At 31.2% G+C, this 19,609-nt stretch overlaps 1 protein-coding gene across 1 annotated transcript; it reads right to left on the bottom strand.

The window, feature by feature from the left end:
• Positions 1–421: 421 nt before the first annotated feature.
• Positions 422–3,749, bottom strand: LOC120184433 (UDP-D-apiose/UDP-D-xylose synthase 2-like). The gene is made up of 9 exons (XM_039188905.1): positions 3,327–3,749; positions 2,921–3,013; positions 2,594–2,701; positions 1,670–1,784; positions 1,455–1,588; positions 1,239–1,340; positions 1,057–1,149; positions 806–941; positions 422–718 (listed from the first exon to the last, which is right to left on the bottom strand). The coding sequence occupies exons 1-9, from the start codon at positions 3,594–3,596 to the stop codon at positions 606–608; spliced, it is 1,164 nt and encodes a 387-aa protein (XP_039044836.1). The 5' UTR covers positions 3,597–3,749; the 3' UTR covers positions 422–605.
• Between the last annotated feature and the right edge of the window lie 15,860 nt (positions 3,750–19,609).

Here is a 19,609-nt window from a genome sequence, read left to right as displayed (position 1 = left end):
TAATATTTATAAATAATTGACAATGGGAGAACAACACTCCCATAACTATTGAGATTGCTTGATTGATTATTCATAGTTTACTTACCCGACAGCTAAGAGAAGGTTCTTAGGCACAATCCTTTTGTGATTTTCATGAGGGAAAAAGCAGGTAATCGACGCCTGGTTAAAATCACACGAGTTATTTGATTTTGAACAAAAAAGGAGGATGAGAATTGGGAAGAAGAGTTTAGAGGTAAGTGTGATGATAAGGTTTGGATAATAAGATTTAAGGATTTGATTTATTTTAGTTTAAATTTTGTCGAAAAAATAATAACAAAATAATTTGTTATAGAAAATATTAAGAGTCAACTGATCAAAACAAGAACAATTTGAAAGTCCAATGATTAAATTAAAAAATATATTTTAACTTGACAATATAAGAGAGAATAAAGTTGAGTGATGAATATTGTACTTTATCAAAACAAAGACGAAAAATATGACGTATAACAAAAACAGACAATTAAGATATATTTAAAGACATCCTAAAAGAAAAAAGAAACTGAAGCGTTGGGGGAACAAAGCACATTTTATGCGAGTCCTTCTGCTTATACATGGATCTTGTCTCCTCAGGATGCAGTAGGTTTTACAATGGCTTTCTTAATAGCCTCAGCATAAGTCCTGTGTTGGTAGGTCAGTGTAGATTCCAGCAAGTCCCAAAGTGATGTCTTGGGGTTCCAACCTAATGCAACGTTAAAATTAGATGGCCCAGAATTCGTCTATTGAGAAACTAGAGATCGGGAGAATAATCAAGCAAGCAAGAAAATACCAAGCTGTTTGTTTATTATGGTCATGTCCGGAATTCTCTTATCGCTATCGTCGTACCCCTCTCCGTAAAATTCCTTGGAGCTGACATCAATTGTCGGCGATTCCAGAGCAGGTTCTCCACTAACCTTGGTATAGACCTGAACAGTCCAACAGCGTATACAGTTATAAATTATACACAATCCATACAACACCATAAACATAAATGATGAGATGAATACTATCGAAAACGTTAACATCGAGTATGCGCTTCACCTTAGTCATCATTTCAGCGAGTTGCCTAACTGTGACTTCATTGTTTGGGTTGCCAACATTGAAAATATGGCCATTGGCCCTGTCTGGGTTTTCCTGTACAGAAGACAACATTTCGTTGAGTTGCTTTCTTTGGTAGAGCCGATGTAGGGATGAGGAAAAGGGAGAGAAGAATTAATACGGACAATCATCAAGACAACAGCTTCAATAGCATCCTTTATGTAAACAAAAGTTCTCTGAGATTGGCCACCATCAACGAGCTTAAGCGGCTCTCGTCGAAGGAGATTCTGGCCATAAAAAAAGGGAAATAGTTATCAGAATCAAGACTGATGATGCCAAAAACAGAAATTGCAGATGCCTTCTAGGATATTTTCTATAACTGTAAAACAAGTTCAACATACATTACTAAAGCATGCTAAAACTCTTGGAACTCCCTCACTTGGACCGTCAATGCCAGGAATGAAGTCCATCCTAGGTCCAATCCAGTTAAATGGCCTCACAATGGTGAAATCGAGGCCATTCTCTGCTCCCTCAGCTGGAACAGACAAGGAAATAAATCGGTAAATCATGTTTGAAGCATCTCAACAGGTTCCAGATCATTACAAATGATACTAACCATAAATAAGCCTCTCAATCAATTGCTTAGCACATGCATATGACCATCTCTGCTTCTCAATAGAACCAAAAATGCAGGGTGAGGTAACTTCCTTAAGAACATAATAGGCAGGATCCTGTAACATGAATCACAAACTGCGTCAAGGATTCTAAACGTCACAAACAAAAAACGTATTAGCTTCAACTCGGAATACGAGAGGGAAAAAGTAACAATACACGAAAGGAAACTTAAAAAGCTTAAAGGAGAAAAAGAAGTGCAATATTACTATTAAACCAATTTCAGCATCTCTAAAATTAGATTCATTAAATCTGTGCATGAAGAAAAACAACTCGCTTAAGTACAAAATTTCTCTCACGAAGTAAAGGATAAAGAAAAAGGTTTCTACACGGGCCTGTAAATTTATCACACCTACAACTAAACCAGCACTAGACAGCTTCATAGAGCTAATGTTGAATGCTAAACAGCACAAAAAAAATGAAAATCAACAAAAATTAGTAGAACTAAAACCAGCAAATCAACAATTAGTACAGGAATAAAACCATTTGCAAAGCTTGAGGGTTGAGGCTCTTCTAGCTTATTATTCATCATTCAACAGGTTCACAAGCAGGGCATTCTAGGAAAAACAAAACATCCGAACATCTTAAACAAATGAAATCTAACTTAAAATAATGGCATAACATGAACCAATGATTTTAATTCTACAATAAATTGTTATTACATTGAACAAAAACTATGTAACCTCCCACTTCCAACCCCAATAATTCCAATGTTTGCTGACCCAGAAAATTGTAAAAGTTCAAAGATAACTATAACACCAACAGATCCTTACTGTACCAAACATGTTACAGTTAAAAGCAAATTATATATATAAATATCTTCTTTCTTTTAAAGGATTCAAGTGATGAAGAGACAGCAAAAGGTTACCTGACGGAGAGGAGAATCTTTGGGAAGAAAGCTTTGAATGGTTTTACCATACACTTCACAAGTAGAGAAATGAATAAGACGCTTGTTGTTCTCCGAACAGTATTTCACCTACCAAAAGACCACGAGAATAAATGTAACTTCGATATGGGAAACATGAGTAACAACCAAATCCCTCCTCACTCACATCAATATCAATTAACTAAAATGTGAAAAGAAAATGATAACTGTTATAAAAGAAATGTCTATCAAATCTATCCTCACACACATCAATATCAATCAACTAATTAGAAGAAAAAAAATGAAACCGTTATCAAAAGAGATGCTTACCACAGGAAGTGCATCAATAAAATTGCTGTAGATCGTGTCAAGCGGACGTGTATTATAATCTGCCGGAGTACAGATCGCCGCAAGATTTATCGTCTATATTGTAACAAAAACAGTAACAACTAAATTAATCAACATAAATAAAGCAAAAACTTTCTGAAATCAATAAAACATAAAATAGATCAGAAAAAACAACTTTTAAACACCAATGAGACATAATAGCTAAAGAAAAAAATAAACAACAGAGAATTGAACCAGATCTACGAAATAAAATCCAAAGAAAAGACTTAAAAAAACAGAAAAACGAAAGCAATTTAGAGACAAATAAAGATCGTTGTTCAAAAATATCCTTGAAATCCAGCAACTTTTATCTGCAAATAGAAAAACAGAAAGATATTGAAGAAATTACGAGATCTGCCATCTTGATTAGGCCTTCGAGCCTAGAATCGTGCTTGATGTTAAGTCGGTGGAACTGGATACGGCCAGCCCAAGGGAGAGAGTCAGGCTCAAGGAGGTGCTTGATCTTGTCATTGTAAACATCCAGTGCAAGCACCTTGTGTGGCGTCTCCGACATCAATTTCTCGCAGAGGTGAGAGCCAATGAAGCCTCCGGCTCCGATCATGCATATGGTAATTGGCTTTATTGGCCTCCAGTCCAGATCCATTCTCGCCGTCGCCATTTCAAAAGACACCGGAGTCCGATCTTCTAATGCCGGCGGCGACAAAAGGAAATTATTAGAGAGATTTGAGGATGGAGAGAAACGAGGTATTCTCTTCAGCTGGAATTGGCTTCGCCAATTATTGACGAAAATGATCTTCTTTTGCTAAGTGAGCGTACGTTCAACAAAGACAAAAATTAAACTATTTTTAAAGAAAATACAATTGCAGATTTAGTAGTTTGTTATTCAATTAACCTTGGTTTGTATGGAAAGTCTAAAATCTTTCCTTTTCCTTTTTCTTTTTCTTTTCTACTCCCATATCCTAAATTTTTGTAGCGTATACATTCTTTTTCTTTATAATTATCAGTTTTATATGATTGTTTTAAAAATAATATTATTGTCAAATATAGAATATTAGTATCGATTAAATAAATAAATTGATTGAATCAAAAATAATTCACATGTAAAAGAATTACTCTCTTTAAAACAAATCTATTATGATCACTGTAATCATTAAAGTGAGTGTCATCCTTAAAATTATTATAATTCTTTAAAAAGTATGCATTTAAATTGTTTCTACACATGAATCACATCAAATTTTATGTATCTTGTTGTAAATTTGAGCAAAATTCACATATTATTTTAGGGATTAATTCAAACATTAAGACTATTAAAATTAAACTGAATTAGAGAAGATGATTTAATCTGAATTTGATCCAATATGATTCGATAAAAAATATCCAAATCCAACTAAAAAACATTGAACTTAAATCCATAAAGGGTTCAAGTCCTAATTAGAGATGGGTTGGGGATGAATTATGCAAGGATCCGATCTAAATTCATGTTTGGTCCAAATTCATGGTAATTAAAATCTAAATCTAAATCCAATCAATATCTTACTTCGAATCTAATCGTTTAAAATTTATAAGTCTTAAAATAAAATACAAGTCCAAAAGGTTTAATAACTCATTAAAAATTCAAAAGTGAGAACCCTAGTCCTAACCCTCACTTTCTCCACTTTTCTCTGTCGAGCCTCTTTCAAACTGGCTGCTGTGAGTGGGCTATTTTCCCAAAAAATCACCCTACACCTATATATTTTCTTGTCAGACACCGTTCAGGTTATATTTCTCGATCTAACACCTTTTTTTTGTAGAAAGACGTACCCTTATACAACGTTTTATGTCACGTGAGGCAAGGCACGTCCCTACAACGCGTCTTGTTAAATGTGTAAAAAATTATAGTGTTAATTTTATAAATATTTTAAAAGTAGTGTTTAATATGTAATTAATTTATTTTAGGATGATATTTATGTAAAAACGTCAACTTTATCTATTTATTTTTTTATATTATTTTTAACAATAGTTAATAATGTTTATTGACTTTTAAAATTAATTGTTTAAAAATATTAAAATAAACTTTTAATTACAATTGAGAGATCAAATGAATTATTTTTCAATTTTTTTAAAAATAAATAAAAATGAATTAAAAATGAACAAAATTCAATAAAAATATATTGTAAAGCTAAAAATATCACATCTTTATTTAAAATATTCTTTCTAATATAAATTTATAAAATATAAAATAAATATTAAATTTTAATTTTATTAAAAATAAATATTATTAACTGTTGTTAAAAATAATAATTAATGATGAGATAAAACAGTTTTTGTGAAGATTGAGCAAAAAATATCAACTCTTTGATCGGATGTTTATTCTTGGTACAATTGAGTTGATATTTAAGCAGCAATTAAAAATATTTATTGACTTTTTACGGTCGAATTTTCATTCGATTCATGTAGCTTTTCACACCTACGACTGTTTAACAATCATAAATTTGACTAAAATAAACTTTTAATTACAATTGAGGGATCAAATGAATTATTATTAATTAATTATTATTTTTTAAAAACAGTTAATAATGTTTATTGATTTTTAATAAAATTATAATTTTATATTTATTTTATATTTTTTAAAATTAATATTAAAAAAAATATTTTAAATAAAGATGTGATATTTTTTAGCTTTATATTATATTTTTATTGAATTTTATTCATTTTTATTTATTTTTAACAAAAATGAATAATAATTAATTTGATCTCTCAATTATAATTAAAAGTTTATTTTAATATTTTTAAATAATTAATTTAAAAAATCAATAAACATTATTAACTGTTGTTAAAAATAATATCACAAAAAATAAATAAATAAAGTTGTCGTTTTTATACATATATCACTCCAACAGAAATTAATTACATATTAGGCACCAGTTTAAAAATATTTATAAAATTAACATCCATATTTTTTTACACGTTTAACAAAGCGCGCTGTAGGAGCGCGTCCAGATCAATCTAAAACGCGTTATAGGGGAACGTTTTTTCTACAAAAGATGTTAAATCAAAAAATATAACTTGAATAACGTCTGACAGTGAAATATATAAGTAAATGGTGATTTTTGGGGAAAATCGCACTATGAGTGTGGCTGCTACACTGCTCTAACTCTTAAAGGTTTGTTTTCCTTTTTTTTTCTTTTTATTTACTTCAAATAATTGCAAGAACGTAGGATGTAGATTTTTCAAAACAATATGCTTTTATTGGAGGAAAACTATGATATATTATTTACTTGAAATTTAAAAATACATTAGAACCTTTTCTAATGAAAACTGTTTATTGTCTTCAAAGATATTTGTTGGAGTTCTCACTTTAAAAAAATAGAAAAAGTTGCGATTTTTCGGATTTTGATTCACGTTCTAAATATTTTGGTCAAATCGAACTCAAATATGATGTATTTAGATGTAACTGAAATTCAGATTAATCTGGAAGTATGATTATTAATCGGATCGGATTCTTTGTACATCCTAAATTAAATAATATAATTTAAAAATAGTTTATTAAATGATATAATTTTAATTATTTTATTTTAGAAATTAAATTGATAAAGATATAAATATAGAATATTATAAAAGTATTTCACATTTTATTATAATTATTTGATCAACAGTTTGATAATAAAGTTGGATATGAGTTAGTAGATCAATCAAAATTTTTGAATGAAAAATAATAAAAAAATAATACCGCCACAAACTAAAGTAATTTTTGTGATAAAAGAATTGTTGTTATTCTTTGAAAAAATATTAAAATTATCTTTAAACATATATTATCATGTATCTCCTTAGATTATTCAAAAAAATCACAAAATTTAAATTTAAATTCTAAAATTATAAAAGAAGACATATTTATACCTTAATTTTTATGCATTTATAATTATTGATTAAAGATATTAAATATTGATAGTAAAACATTTAACCTAATATATATATATATATATTATTCGGTGAATAATATATTATTTTTATATATAGGGGGAAGAGTGGTCGTTGTTATACTGCAGCGTGACTCTATTCGGGTGGGGTAGGCTTACTCAATAATGAGCTGTCTTTCCCGAGGCTCTCATGTCACGTGGGTTAATAATTTCAAAACGAAAAATCAATTTTGTTTAATACTTTTCATTATTTCTCAAATAATATCTATTGTGCCTTCCTTGTCATTGAGGAAGACTCACGTTGTCTCCATCTTATGATATTTTATACCATTATTTTTAGGGAAAACATGCGAATGATTCGGGATTATAAAGTATTATTTTATTAAGTATTCTAAATATTAAAATTTATAAAATTATTATTTGATTATTTATATGTTTAAAACTTTTTTTATTGAAAAATTAATAGTCATCTGAATTAGATATTAACATATTTTTTAAAATATGATAAAATTTAATCAAAAAATTGTTTGAGTTATATTTTACAGATTGAGTTTTCACTTACATTCTATCATTGAGCTAGTGCTTAAAATATTAATATATCGAAGCAATATCTAATACTTGTAAATATAATTACAATATAATTTTACCATATCTAAGTATCATTATGAACATACGACAAAAGTTACAAAAGCTCAATGTATCTTACTATTTTCAAATGGTTTATGTAACACCCAAATATCGATGCAAGTGACCCGATCCGATCTGAAGTGTCGCATTAGGACCATCAAAGCGACCCACAGTAAAATCCAAGAAAATTTTAAAATTTCTGTTAAAATGAGTAAAAAATTTTAAAATAAAAGTTCCAGACTCAGTATAAAAATCAAATGTGACCTACATACCCCCTAATCACATGCACTGTACTCTGCAAGCAACGCCGGTAGAACTCCTTTACTGATGTCGATAGCTGCACTAGCTCAATTCTTTTAACCTGAAATGGTGAGTAAAAGAGAGCTTTGGGAAGCTCAGTAATACAGAACTACCAAATGATGCTGAAGGACATGCAGATAATAGGCAAACATAAAAATTTCCTTATCAATTCAAACGTCTACAAGTTTTTGGGATGAGTTGTGGTTCCACTGAAATTTCTTCGAGTAAAAGAAATAAAGATTTCAGTTCAGATGAAACATTCAGATGACCAAAATAGGGTGTCTAGTGTGTTCCCACAAAACCAGTGACCATGTACAAATATTTTTAAAACAGTAACAGTTTAAATCATATTTTTAAAACCATAATAAAACCCTCAAACTGAACACCAATATGTAGTTCCCCAAAACTGCATCCATAAGGATTTACCCTAAGCACACTACAAAGGAGTCACCATAAGGGAATACCTTGGGGCCAATGGGCCTACCCAAGGGTCTCCTTAGGTCTATAAGGAATTACCAGCTTGATCAGAGCTGAACCTCTATACTCCAGAATCCTACCTATATAGTATCCAGTAGAAGTTAAGATTTAATAGTAACTAGTAATATCAGGATCGTGATCCAATACAATCTCGTAAGAGTAACCATGAAATAAACCACATAATTTCCCTCCACCCGTACATCATACACAGTCTCATGATTTACCCAAGGGAGTGCCTTGGGGCCTGAGAGCCTACCCAAGAAAGTTTCTCAGGGCCTCGGAGCCTACCTAAGGGTCACCTTAGGTCCGTAAGGAATTACCAACTTGATCAAAGTTAAACCTCCATACTCCATCCTACCCAAATGATACCCCAGTAATCGGTTCGTACAAAAAATAGTAGATTCTTTAATCTATAAATCATGAACGATTATATTTTTCAGTGAAAACATGTAACCAGAGAACATACACCATGTAGCCATAATTCACAAGCCAGTAAATCAATAATTTCGGAAGATCACGTTTTAAAACAGGTAAAACATTTACATGTCACATAAGGAATACACTAGAGAATCCATATATTTTTCGGAGATACTTGGTACTTATCTAGTAGGGAACCATGAAACTTTTTGTAATTTAATGGGATTTCAGAATCAATATCACTATAAAAGGGGGTTTGATAGCTAACTAATTCATCATTCATTCGGGAAGTGATTTATCAAGATCATACAGTATTCATATATTTTTCGGAGGCAATTGAGTAATCATGAAGGCATTTATAATCTTTCACATCAGAGTTATTGAAAATTTAAATATAACATGAGTGTTCCCATTATTCAGGCAAATAGGTGTATTCCATACATTTTAATTTCTAACGGCTTCTTAGTAACTGAATCCAATAAGGTTAAAATGGTAGTTTGTATTATTCTGAATTTATACCGAATTATCATGATTTTAAGTCAAATTATACTAATCGATCTCCACCCTGTAATGCTTGTCAATATTCCGGACTGATATACTTCACGAATAATCGCTTTTTAATATTGATTACACTTGTTGAACTGATCACTTTCAGAATCACCACTGAACGGAACTAGAGGAGTCAGTCATGTATTTAATGGTATTATACATTTCTAGGATGTATGAGTATCAAGAATACTCAACACATTTGAGTTATGCTCCAAAATCTTTAGGGATGATACAACATAAGTTTGTTGGTGTTTCTAGAATTTATCCAAAGACATTCACTTATTTCAAGTTGTTATGATATTTGGGTCACTTTAACACTCGAGGTTACTTCAGTCATCTTGAAGTTTAAGGTATTTTAATCTTTTGGGGTTCAAGGGTATTTCAGTCATTTGAATATCGGATGTATTTTAGTTATTTCGCAGTTCGATGACATTTTGATAATTCCTTTCAATTCAAATATATGTATTTTGTCTGATAATTGGTCAAGTATGTCCTTTCGGGGTTATTTTTCACTTTCAGGGGAAATCTTGGTCTTTTTACAATACAAGGGCATTTTGGTCAAATTTACAATTCAAGGGTATTCCAATCATTTACTTCCGTCCAGTCTTTTCATTTAATTTAATTTTTCTGAATAATTCAAACATGAATAGTACTTCCAATATTTTTAGTCTTTAGGTGATTGCTGATAAATCAACAATTATAAGTCTTATACCTTCTCGAATGTTAGGATCCAATTATAAGTGACTATCCGTGCAAATATGGAATTTAACAGATAAAACAGTGATTTATCGAATGAAAATATGAATTCTCAATATACTTTCGCTCTTAGGTCAGTTCGTGCCTTTTTTTACCTCGTAGGGGTAATTTCGTACTTTTATAATCAGTCAGTTTCAATATTAAAATTTTTAACGATGATAAATAAAATTTAGAGATTCTGAGGTTATTTGCTTTTCCGGTTAATTGCTAAACTTGAAATCATTATTATCAGTCTTCTTGTGTCTATGCATGTAGTCTGAGCCTTATTCAGTTTAATTTATTTTATTTCACAATCGGATTGAGTTTTGAAATTTATTAATTAAACACATGTAACCAAACTTATTTATATATGGATCAACCAATGCACGAATGTTCCATAAAGCATACATAAGGTAGTAATGTATTACCTCGATTTTCGTGCTCCACCAATAAAACATTTAAACTCCATTCAATCGCCCACAAACTTTAATTTCGCTTCTTATAATGTCTCGAATACATAGCAAACGAACTTATATCAGACTCTGAACTTAATCAAAAACCAAATTGAATCCGAAGATAAAACACTGAAAAAACGACTCACCGAGTGCGAATTTAGAAAAACGAACTTCAAAATTGAACTCAAGACATTGAAAAACATAAAATATGACCTTTTAGAAATTTTGATTTTTCGATCAAAGTCAACGGGTTGACTCGGATGAGCTGACTCAGTCTGGGTTGACTCAGGCGAGTTGACTCGATTCAAACCAGTTTGACTAGACCGATTGGGTCCGGTTAGACATATTCCAGAAGCTTTCTGGACCAACTGACAAATACCACGCGCACTACTAGTGCGTGGCGACGCGTGCAACGGCGACGAGTTTCTTTTTGACCGATCGATTACTCCACAAGCTGTATCCAAACATATTATTTCCAAATTACCCCACAATCTAACTGAAATCACGACGGAAACAGATAAAGAGTGGTCGGAACCCTTACCAATAATGACCGGAGAAAACACGACGGTGAGAAGCACCTTGGGTCGGGTTTTATGCGAAACAGATTGGGGAACATGTTGGTGACGGCGGTGAGGTGAGATGGTTTCCAAATCGGTCGAAAAATGTGATTATTCGAGGAGGAGGGGGTTTCGACAGAGCTTTAAATGTCTATCGATGGCGGTCGGTGGGGTATTACGATGAGTTACCGGCTGGTTTGATTCGCGACGGCCCGGTGCTTCAGATGGTACCCGCAGTGTCTCCAATCAATGAACGGCGGCGTCGAAACAAGGAGAGCGAGCCGACGGGTTTCCCTTTCTGCTACGCGATGAATGACAGTCGGTTTTGGCAGTTCTCCAGTCGGGGTTTGGTCGCAAGTTGCTGCTGAGGTGAACGAATGGGCGATTGCTACGAATGGTCGGAGGACGGTGGTCGGTAGTGGGTGTTATTGTTGGGGAAAATGGGTTTGGGTTTGAGTTTTAATTTTTAAGGTTGGCTTGCTCAATAGAGGGTTTATTTTTCACTGACGAAAAAATAGGTTAATTCTAAGTTTAGCCCCTGAACTCTCTAAAAATTCAAATTTAGGTTGTAAGATTTTGAATATTTCAATTTAGTCTCTAATTTCATTAAATATAGGGTGTTACAGTTTAATACTTTAATTTAGTCATTATACTAGTAAAAAGAATTAACTAGTTGAATATAGGTTTATAATTTCAAAGAATATGACGAAAAATATTTATTTTAGGTAACGAAATTTACATTTTCGATAAATAATAATATTTTAAGTAGTATTTTATTTAAATTATTAAAAAATATTAATATTTTTAATAATATATTTATATAACCTTATATTAGGTAATCGTACATCACTACATCAAAACTACCCTTCCCGGGGAAGTAACTTGTTGAGTAAAGGATCTCACGGGTGGTCTAAACCTCCTGTTGGGTGGGTGAAGGCTAACTCCGATGGAGCAGTTAGATTGATTGACATGATGTCAACGGCGGGGGCATGATCAGAGACTCCGACAGGAATTAGATTTATGGGTTTTCTCGTAGTTTAGGTCGTTGTACCGTTCTTATAGCAGAACTTTGGGCCTTTCATGATATGCTAGACATGGCATGGAATTATGGGTTTCGAATAGTTCTGGAGCAACACGTCGAGGGCATTAACTGATTGTGCATTGGTCGATGCTATTTTGGAGCTTCGCGAGCGAGATTGGATTGTCCAGGTTTCTCATATCCATCGAGAACAGAATACTGTAGCTGACTGCCTTGCTACCCGAAGTCGTGGTTCCACTATTGGCGTCACTGTCTTCGCTGAACCACCAATGGAACTCCTGCCGATTCAGCAGAAGGAGGCTAAACCTATTGCTGCTGTTTAATTTGTTTTGTCTTTAACCAAAAAAAAAAAGTTAAGGTATTCTTAAATGGTTCATATAAAAAAACTCTAGCGCTCTCTCTTTTTTTTTTTACTTTGAGTTTGTGTTATTTTTATAGATCATATTAATTTTTTTTTCTTTAATTTGTTTAGTCGATGATGATATCGATTTCAATGTTGGTAATCGACTGCTGGTTTATTTTTTTTATTTTTTAAATAAGAATAATTCTGACTTTGCAACATCTTTATCTTTACGTTTGTGACACGTTTATTTGTATCTTTGTAGAATGTTTTTCGTTTTTTCCCTCAGTCGATTGACCGTTCTTTTATTTATGTTTTCTTAAGATTAGATTTGATGATGCAACGATTGATTAAGATAGCGTTTATTTAAAATATTATTGATCATCTTTGCTATGGATCTTCGTATTAAATTTGGATGCGTAATTTTGTGTTCATAGAGAGTTACTCACGACGCCCAACTTTGATTTACGGTTTTCGGTAGTCTTTCAATAGTTTAATTCTCTTTTGCGGTTCGCTTACCGATGCTATAATATTTGTCTGTATCTATTTTTGTTCGAGTCTTTTAGTTGAGTTTTTAACATTTTTCATGTATAATCCTTATAAAATCTAAAGTGATTAGTTTCAATGTTATAAGAAAATGTTCAAATTATATAGTTAATTTACGATGATAATTATAAACTCTTATTGTAACTTAAGGCCATATTTTTACATGATTAGTATTTACTACTTCTCTAAACAAACATTTACTGCTAATAATGCATTTACTGTTTAAAAGAGTTAATATTTTGAAAGATTTTATGGCTCTACGAACGAAATCTTTTGTTAGAAGTTGAATCACAAATGAAGAAATAATTTAGGCGTCATTTCTAAATTCTAAGGGTGCGTTTGGTTCACGAAATGTAAGATTATTAGTGGGAATAAAAGATTACCAAGGAATAGGATTACTAGGAATGTTGTATTGAATGTTTGGTTTAGCAGGAATGTAAGATTACCGTGTTTGGTTAAAAGAATAAAAGATTATTGGAATGTATATTTGATCAAATTGTTCTTATTATATATTTGTTTTTTTAACTAGTTGGAAAATATTTATATATTTTCTTTAAAAAATTAAATTCATAAAATTTATATAATTTTTTTACAAAATTGAAAATATAAAAAGGTTTAATGAAAGGGTAAACTTTTATTTTAACCCCTAAACTTCATATAAAATTTTAATTATAGACTTTTTTTTTGTAAATCTAAAATAGTTTAAGGATAAATTTGTAATTTAACCTTCGTAGAATTTTTATTATTCAATGACAGAATAAGGATATTTTTTAGAAAAAAATTAAGGGTATTTTAGTCCAAAACGCCGGTAATCCAACAATACCCAAGGAAAGGGAGGTAATGACATTCCCGAAAATATACCCCAAAAAATTCACTATTGTTAATGTAAGATTACAGAGAATGACATTCCGGGCCAACCAAACGGGGGAATGTGGATTTCATTCCCATGGAAATCTCACATCCCCCAACCAAACACACCCTAAAAGATAACGCTGTTAAAAAATAATTTAGGTGTCATTGAGAAAGCTGGGTGTGCGACACGATCTAGATTAACAGAATCAAGACTTGAGAAATTGAGAGTACAACAAAAAATATGTCTTATTTAATTATTCTTATTAGTAAAAAGATTTATTTAATAGCACAGGGATTAATATAAATTTGTCCTCATAATACAAGGACCAGTAGGTAGTTTCACCCATAAGAAGTGGGGATGACTAAAACTTTATTCGAATTAAAAAAAATTAGATTCAAGTTGAATTATAAAATAAGACTCGAGTAACTAAAAAATTAATAAATAATGGATCAAATTTCAAGTTCAATTCAATCTCAACTATATATATATATATATATATATATATATATATGAAAAAATATAAAGAAATGTATATGTTAGGATTTTTGAGACTCTAAAAACCAATATAAAAAGTGTTAAAAGGATGTGAATTGATCTTTTAAAAATTCTAAGTGTGAAAGTAAAAAAGATAAAAAAATGTTGCACAAATATTTATGATGATTTGACTTTATTAATCAAAGTCTACATTACTACCTTAACTCTACACTAAAGATTTCTAACAAATTCACTAATTTTTTTTTCTATGCTCAATAGTACTCTTTACGAATCTCTATTTTTTCAAAGGCTAAGATAGAACTAAGGGTGCTTATCGTGCAAGTCGATCGCGAGTTGAGCAGTGCTCGACTCGTGCTTGTTAAAAAAATTGTTGTTTGACTCAACTTGTTGTTCGTTAACATCGTTAAAATTTTGCTCGACTCATGGTCGATAAGAAATTTTATTGCTAAACTCGTTGCTCATTAAGCTCGTTATTCGTTAAGTTCATCGAATTTTTTATTTTTATTTTTTAACTATAAGTAAAATCTACTAATACTATATAGAACTTAATATAAACATAAATTAATAAATTTAACCAAAAAATTATGAAAATAGTGTATGAAACAAATTGAAATTCTAAACACCAAACAATCCATAAATACATTAAAATAATAATTAAGGTTTAAATTTTTGGTGTAATAAAATAATAATTATTAATTAATACTTTAGTATTTTTAATTATTTATTAGAAAATTAATAAATTAGTAATTTATCATCTTTTTTATTATGTATTAGTAAATTAGTAATTTTTTGAATGAAATAATTTTTAAGATAACTACTAAAAAGTTATTAACGAATTGCTCGCGAACTTATCAAGTTGAGTTAGATTTTTCTCGACTCAACTCATTAAGGTCGAGCTTGAGTTAGAGTGGAGCTCGAGTTCAAATCGAGTTTTTATCAAGTTTTGACCGAGTCGAATTCGAGCTGCTCAACTCATTAAGTACACCTAGATAGAGTCACTCCCCTTTACAAAGGATAAGAAATGTAAACAATAAAACCTAACAAAATAAGTGTTTATTAGAATTAAGCTAATAATAAAACAATTAAAAGATATACAATGAGATCAAACGCTTATATACAAGAGAAAAATAAAAATAAAGAGTGAAAAGATTTTTCTCTTGATATCCGTTGCATGGATAGGTGTTGTAACCATCTTTAAATGTCCTTGACTTTTTTTTATATGAATTGAAATGAGCTTGTGGTCGTTTCAATCCATTGAGGATGTTTTGGATTCGTTAAAGATTTTTTTTTCTGCAAAATAAAACCACCTTATATATGGAATATCAATACTGCCTTTGGAAGTATCAATATTTCCTTTGTTATGTTAAAAAATATAACCATGAATGACCATTGGACTAGACTTGTATCGATACTAGAATTTTGCAATATCGATACTACCGTGTCTAAAATTTAAACAAATTGGAAATCAATAGGTAGCATTGATACTACCATGAGAGTATCAATACTTTTGTTTGTAACACTCTAAATCTGATTGGGCCTAAAGTGTCATATTAGGCTATCGAGACAACCCCTGATTTCAAAATATGTTTTTTTTTCTTTTCAAACATATTGAATGGTATCATAAATAAAATATAAATAACTATTATAAAAATATTTTACAAAACAGGAGATCCGTGACACATAATTTAAAATCAAAATAATATAAACTCTAAGTTTAATATATTGAATACACTAGTAAGGTTTTATGAATAAATATGACAACTAAAACTACAATACAATACTTTGAAGAAGATGCTGGAAGTCGTGCTACGACGGTGCTCCACGAACGACCCAAGCTAGAAACATGCCAACAGAAAATGTTCGAAGGCTGATCTTACAAAGTCTAACAGTATAATCGCTAACCTATAGCAGCATTAAGAGTTTCGTAAACATAAGCGTACTAAAGATATGGTACTAAGCAGTAGGTACATGAATGATCTTGATCAAGTGCTACCTACTTAAGGCTTTACTATTCTATCACTGAAGTAGGAGTCAAATGCTTCCTTTAGTCCTTTGATAAGGACCTCGCCATGAGTACACATCTATCGAGTCTCTACTCAGACTTACTACAACTGCTTTGCATTATTTAAATACGACTCTAATTCAACTTGGCATTATCCAAATGCAACTCTGACTCTGCTATGCATAATCTATATGCAATATTAACTAGTATCTAGTCTCACAAAGCTATTAGACATTATACAACTACTAATATCACGCCCAACTAACCAACCCCTCGCGATTGTTAGGCCTCGCGCCCAAATTAGCCATAAAAGTACCTCACACACTTACTTTGGTGTATTCGGGTAAGGATATTACACCCGTCAACCCACCTCTCATAAGTGTTAAGGCTTTGCGCCATAGTTAGCCGCAGAGGTGCCTCACGCACTTGCTTTAGGTGATCTCAGATATTCTATACTACTAAACTATCATCACCTCCTAAACTAGACTGATGCGACTATACAAGCATTCCTAAAGCCTAGAGTCCACACGCCACTAATATAGCTAACCAACTCCTTGTGAGTGTTCGACCATCGCGCCCTTACTAGCTCCTGAAGTGCCTCATGCACTAACAATGCCCTATTAGGGCAACTAAGGTAACCTGGGTATACCCTAGCAAAGCTGGACTCACTACAGTGAGGTCATCCTCTCACAAGCTACTATCTCGCTTGTTCTCTCATCTAGAACATTACACGAAGGCTTATTAGTTTGTTACTACTATTATTTACTACGTTGCACCATTCTAGTCACTCGCTATATAAGGGGATTTTAATCATTTTCTGCCTCTAACAAAGTCTCTACGCGTTCTCGGGGTTTTATGATGATTTCTATGGTTGTTGTTCACTAGTTGTACTATCCGATAGCTCGATACCTGTGTCGGGTTCAACACTGGGTAGCGACATTATGATCGCTCTTATTGAACTTCCTTTTAATACCCCTCAAATTGAAAGGACAAATTACACCTCTTAGGATCACTAACGTTCTTGAAGTCCACACTCTCCGTAATTTCTGAATCTGACTTGCTCATTGTACTTCTGGTCAGTACATCCCCTGCAATGATTATCGTTCTCAACTATCCGTATACATGCTCGATTGAAGATATTTTGACTAGTATGGTTACATCGATTGTAACCTACTCCCATGAGTATTTCTAGGCATGTTTGGTCATTTATGTCCTTCATGGACTAAGTCTTACTGTTACAAATCGTTCTTAACTCTTACGGACCTTAACCGGGTCAAATCTAACCATACAAAGTGAGTAGTATCGATACTCTACTTGTAATACCGATTCCCTTTGTTCAAGTATCGATACCAAAAATGCATTTTGTTGCTGAAAGGGGCTCAGTATCGATAAATCCACCTTGGGTATCGATACTGTAGGGGAAATATCGATACTCTCTGACATTATCAATACTCCTGCCTGAAATTCCTAATTTTTGCCCCAATTCATCCAGTATCGATCTGTTCATTGAATATCAATACTCAAACCTTGAAATGGTTATTTAGACTCGAGAAAACATCCAAAATCATCCTAAAGGCCATAGTTTGGTTCCTAATCAAGTGTTAAAGTTTTAGGGAGTTAATTAGAGTCTTAAGGTGTAAAAAACACTTTCTTAACACCTAAAATATGATTCAATCATGAATTCAAAGATAAACCCTAAAATGTTTAAATAACCAAATCATAATAATTTCTTTAAATGTATGAAAGCTTAACACTCCAAATGATTAGAAATACAATACCTTGGTGTTTGAATTCTGAAATAAAGCTCCTTGCTTAGCCACACTCCTTTAATTTATGATTTGGTTGATTTCTCACAATGTCTCTCTTTAGCTTTGAAAACCCATGGCTTGAATAACTAAAACAATGTTGCTGGAAGGATTAGGAATGAAATTGAAGATTAAAAGATGTAAAAAAATGACTCTAATTACTTACCTTTGGCTTTGACCTTTGAAGAGGAAGAGGAAGAGAATAAGGAAAATGGGAGAAATGGGGAGGAGAAGAAAAATGAAAGAATAAAAAGGCTCATCTTTTTTAAAATGAGGTAATAACACTTTTGATCCTTCCTCATCCTTTTACTATTTAAAAATCTAATTTTTATGATTAATTGGGCCCAATTTAACCCAATTAATCCCAACGACTTAAACTATGAAATCTACGAGGTACACTTGCCTCTCAGGTGAACCCGAAACTACTAACCCAAACTTTGGGATGTTACATTGTTACCTTGTGCATCAATATTCCAAGAATAATATCAGTATTGTTAATGCAATATCGATATTGTAAGAATAATATCGGTATTACTTACCCAGAAAAACATTTTGTTTACAAATTCTTGTTTTATGAATTTTAAATTATTTTTAAAAATTTTTGAACAAACTCAATCAAGTCCAAAAACATCTCATCTTTAATTTGTTATATGTTCAGCAGTCTTCCTTTTCAATATAACAAAACCTTTGAAAAATAGTTTTAAAAAAAATTCTCCCATAATAAAACATTTCTTGAAAAAGAAAAAATATTTAGAAAATTATTTAATCTCTCCCTTTTTCTTTTCGAAATTGATTTTTTTCAAGTCAAACTTCTTCCCCTTTTTATTATATAAAAATAATTCACTTTATTAATTCAAAATAACAATAGAGAGTAAATTAAAATTTTAACATAAAATTTATTTAAAAAAAATCAAAATTCCAACTCAATAAAAGAATAAAAGCATTCCACGAAAGGTTTGAGCGCAAAACCCTTGAAACTTCAAAGAATATTGAATTTTAATCAAATAAAAGAGAAAACACGTTAATAACATATGAAATTCAATAAATTCAAGTTTAACACACTTTGTGTGATATCAAGAAATGCAATATTATAATTTGTATGCATAAAACACAATAAAATATTATCCATTTAAAAATAGATATCAAATATCATAGAGATATCATTTGTAAGTGAAAGCACATACACAAACATTCAAATTAAGGTCAAGATATTGTAAAATTATATTAAAAATGAAAAAATAATAATATGACCAAAAATCATTATGATGAACAAAATATTAATGAAAATCATTTAACTTAAAACAATGTTCATCATAATATATTTTCAAAATACATGAGATAACAAACACCATGTAATCATTCATTTAATACTCATACATGTATAAAACTAAATAGGCAACCAATATATAAAATCAATAAATATTAAGTTTAGAGGTTACTCATCATTCTTTTGTGTGACTAGAGTCTTCAAATGACTTGACATTTCTCTTCATTGTTCTAACACACCCTCAAGAGACATTCATTTGAATTTTGGTACTCAATTAGCTTTGGATTCTTAAGATTAGTACTAATATCTCT

This window comes from Hibiscus syriacus, unplaced genomic scaffold (assembly GCF_006381635.1).
Source record: "Hibiscus syriacus cultivar Baekdansim isolate YM2019G1 unplaced genomic scaffold, ASM638163v2 tig00112889_pilon, whole genome shotgun sequence".
Taxonomy (NCBI): domain Eukaryota; kingdom Viridiplantae; phylum Streptophyta; class Magnoliopsida; order Malvales; family Malvaceae; genus Hibiscus; species Hibiscus syriacus.
Note: the sequence above shows the minus strand (reverse complement) of the source record. Positions and strands in the feature narration are given on the sequence as shown.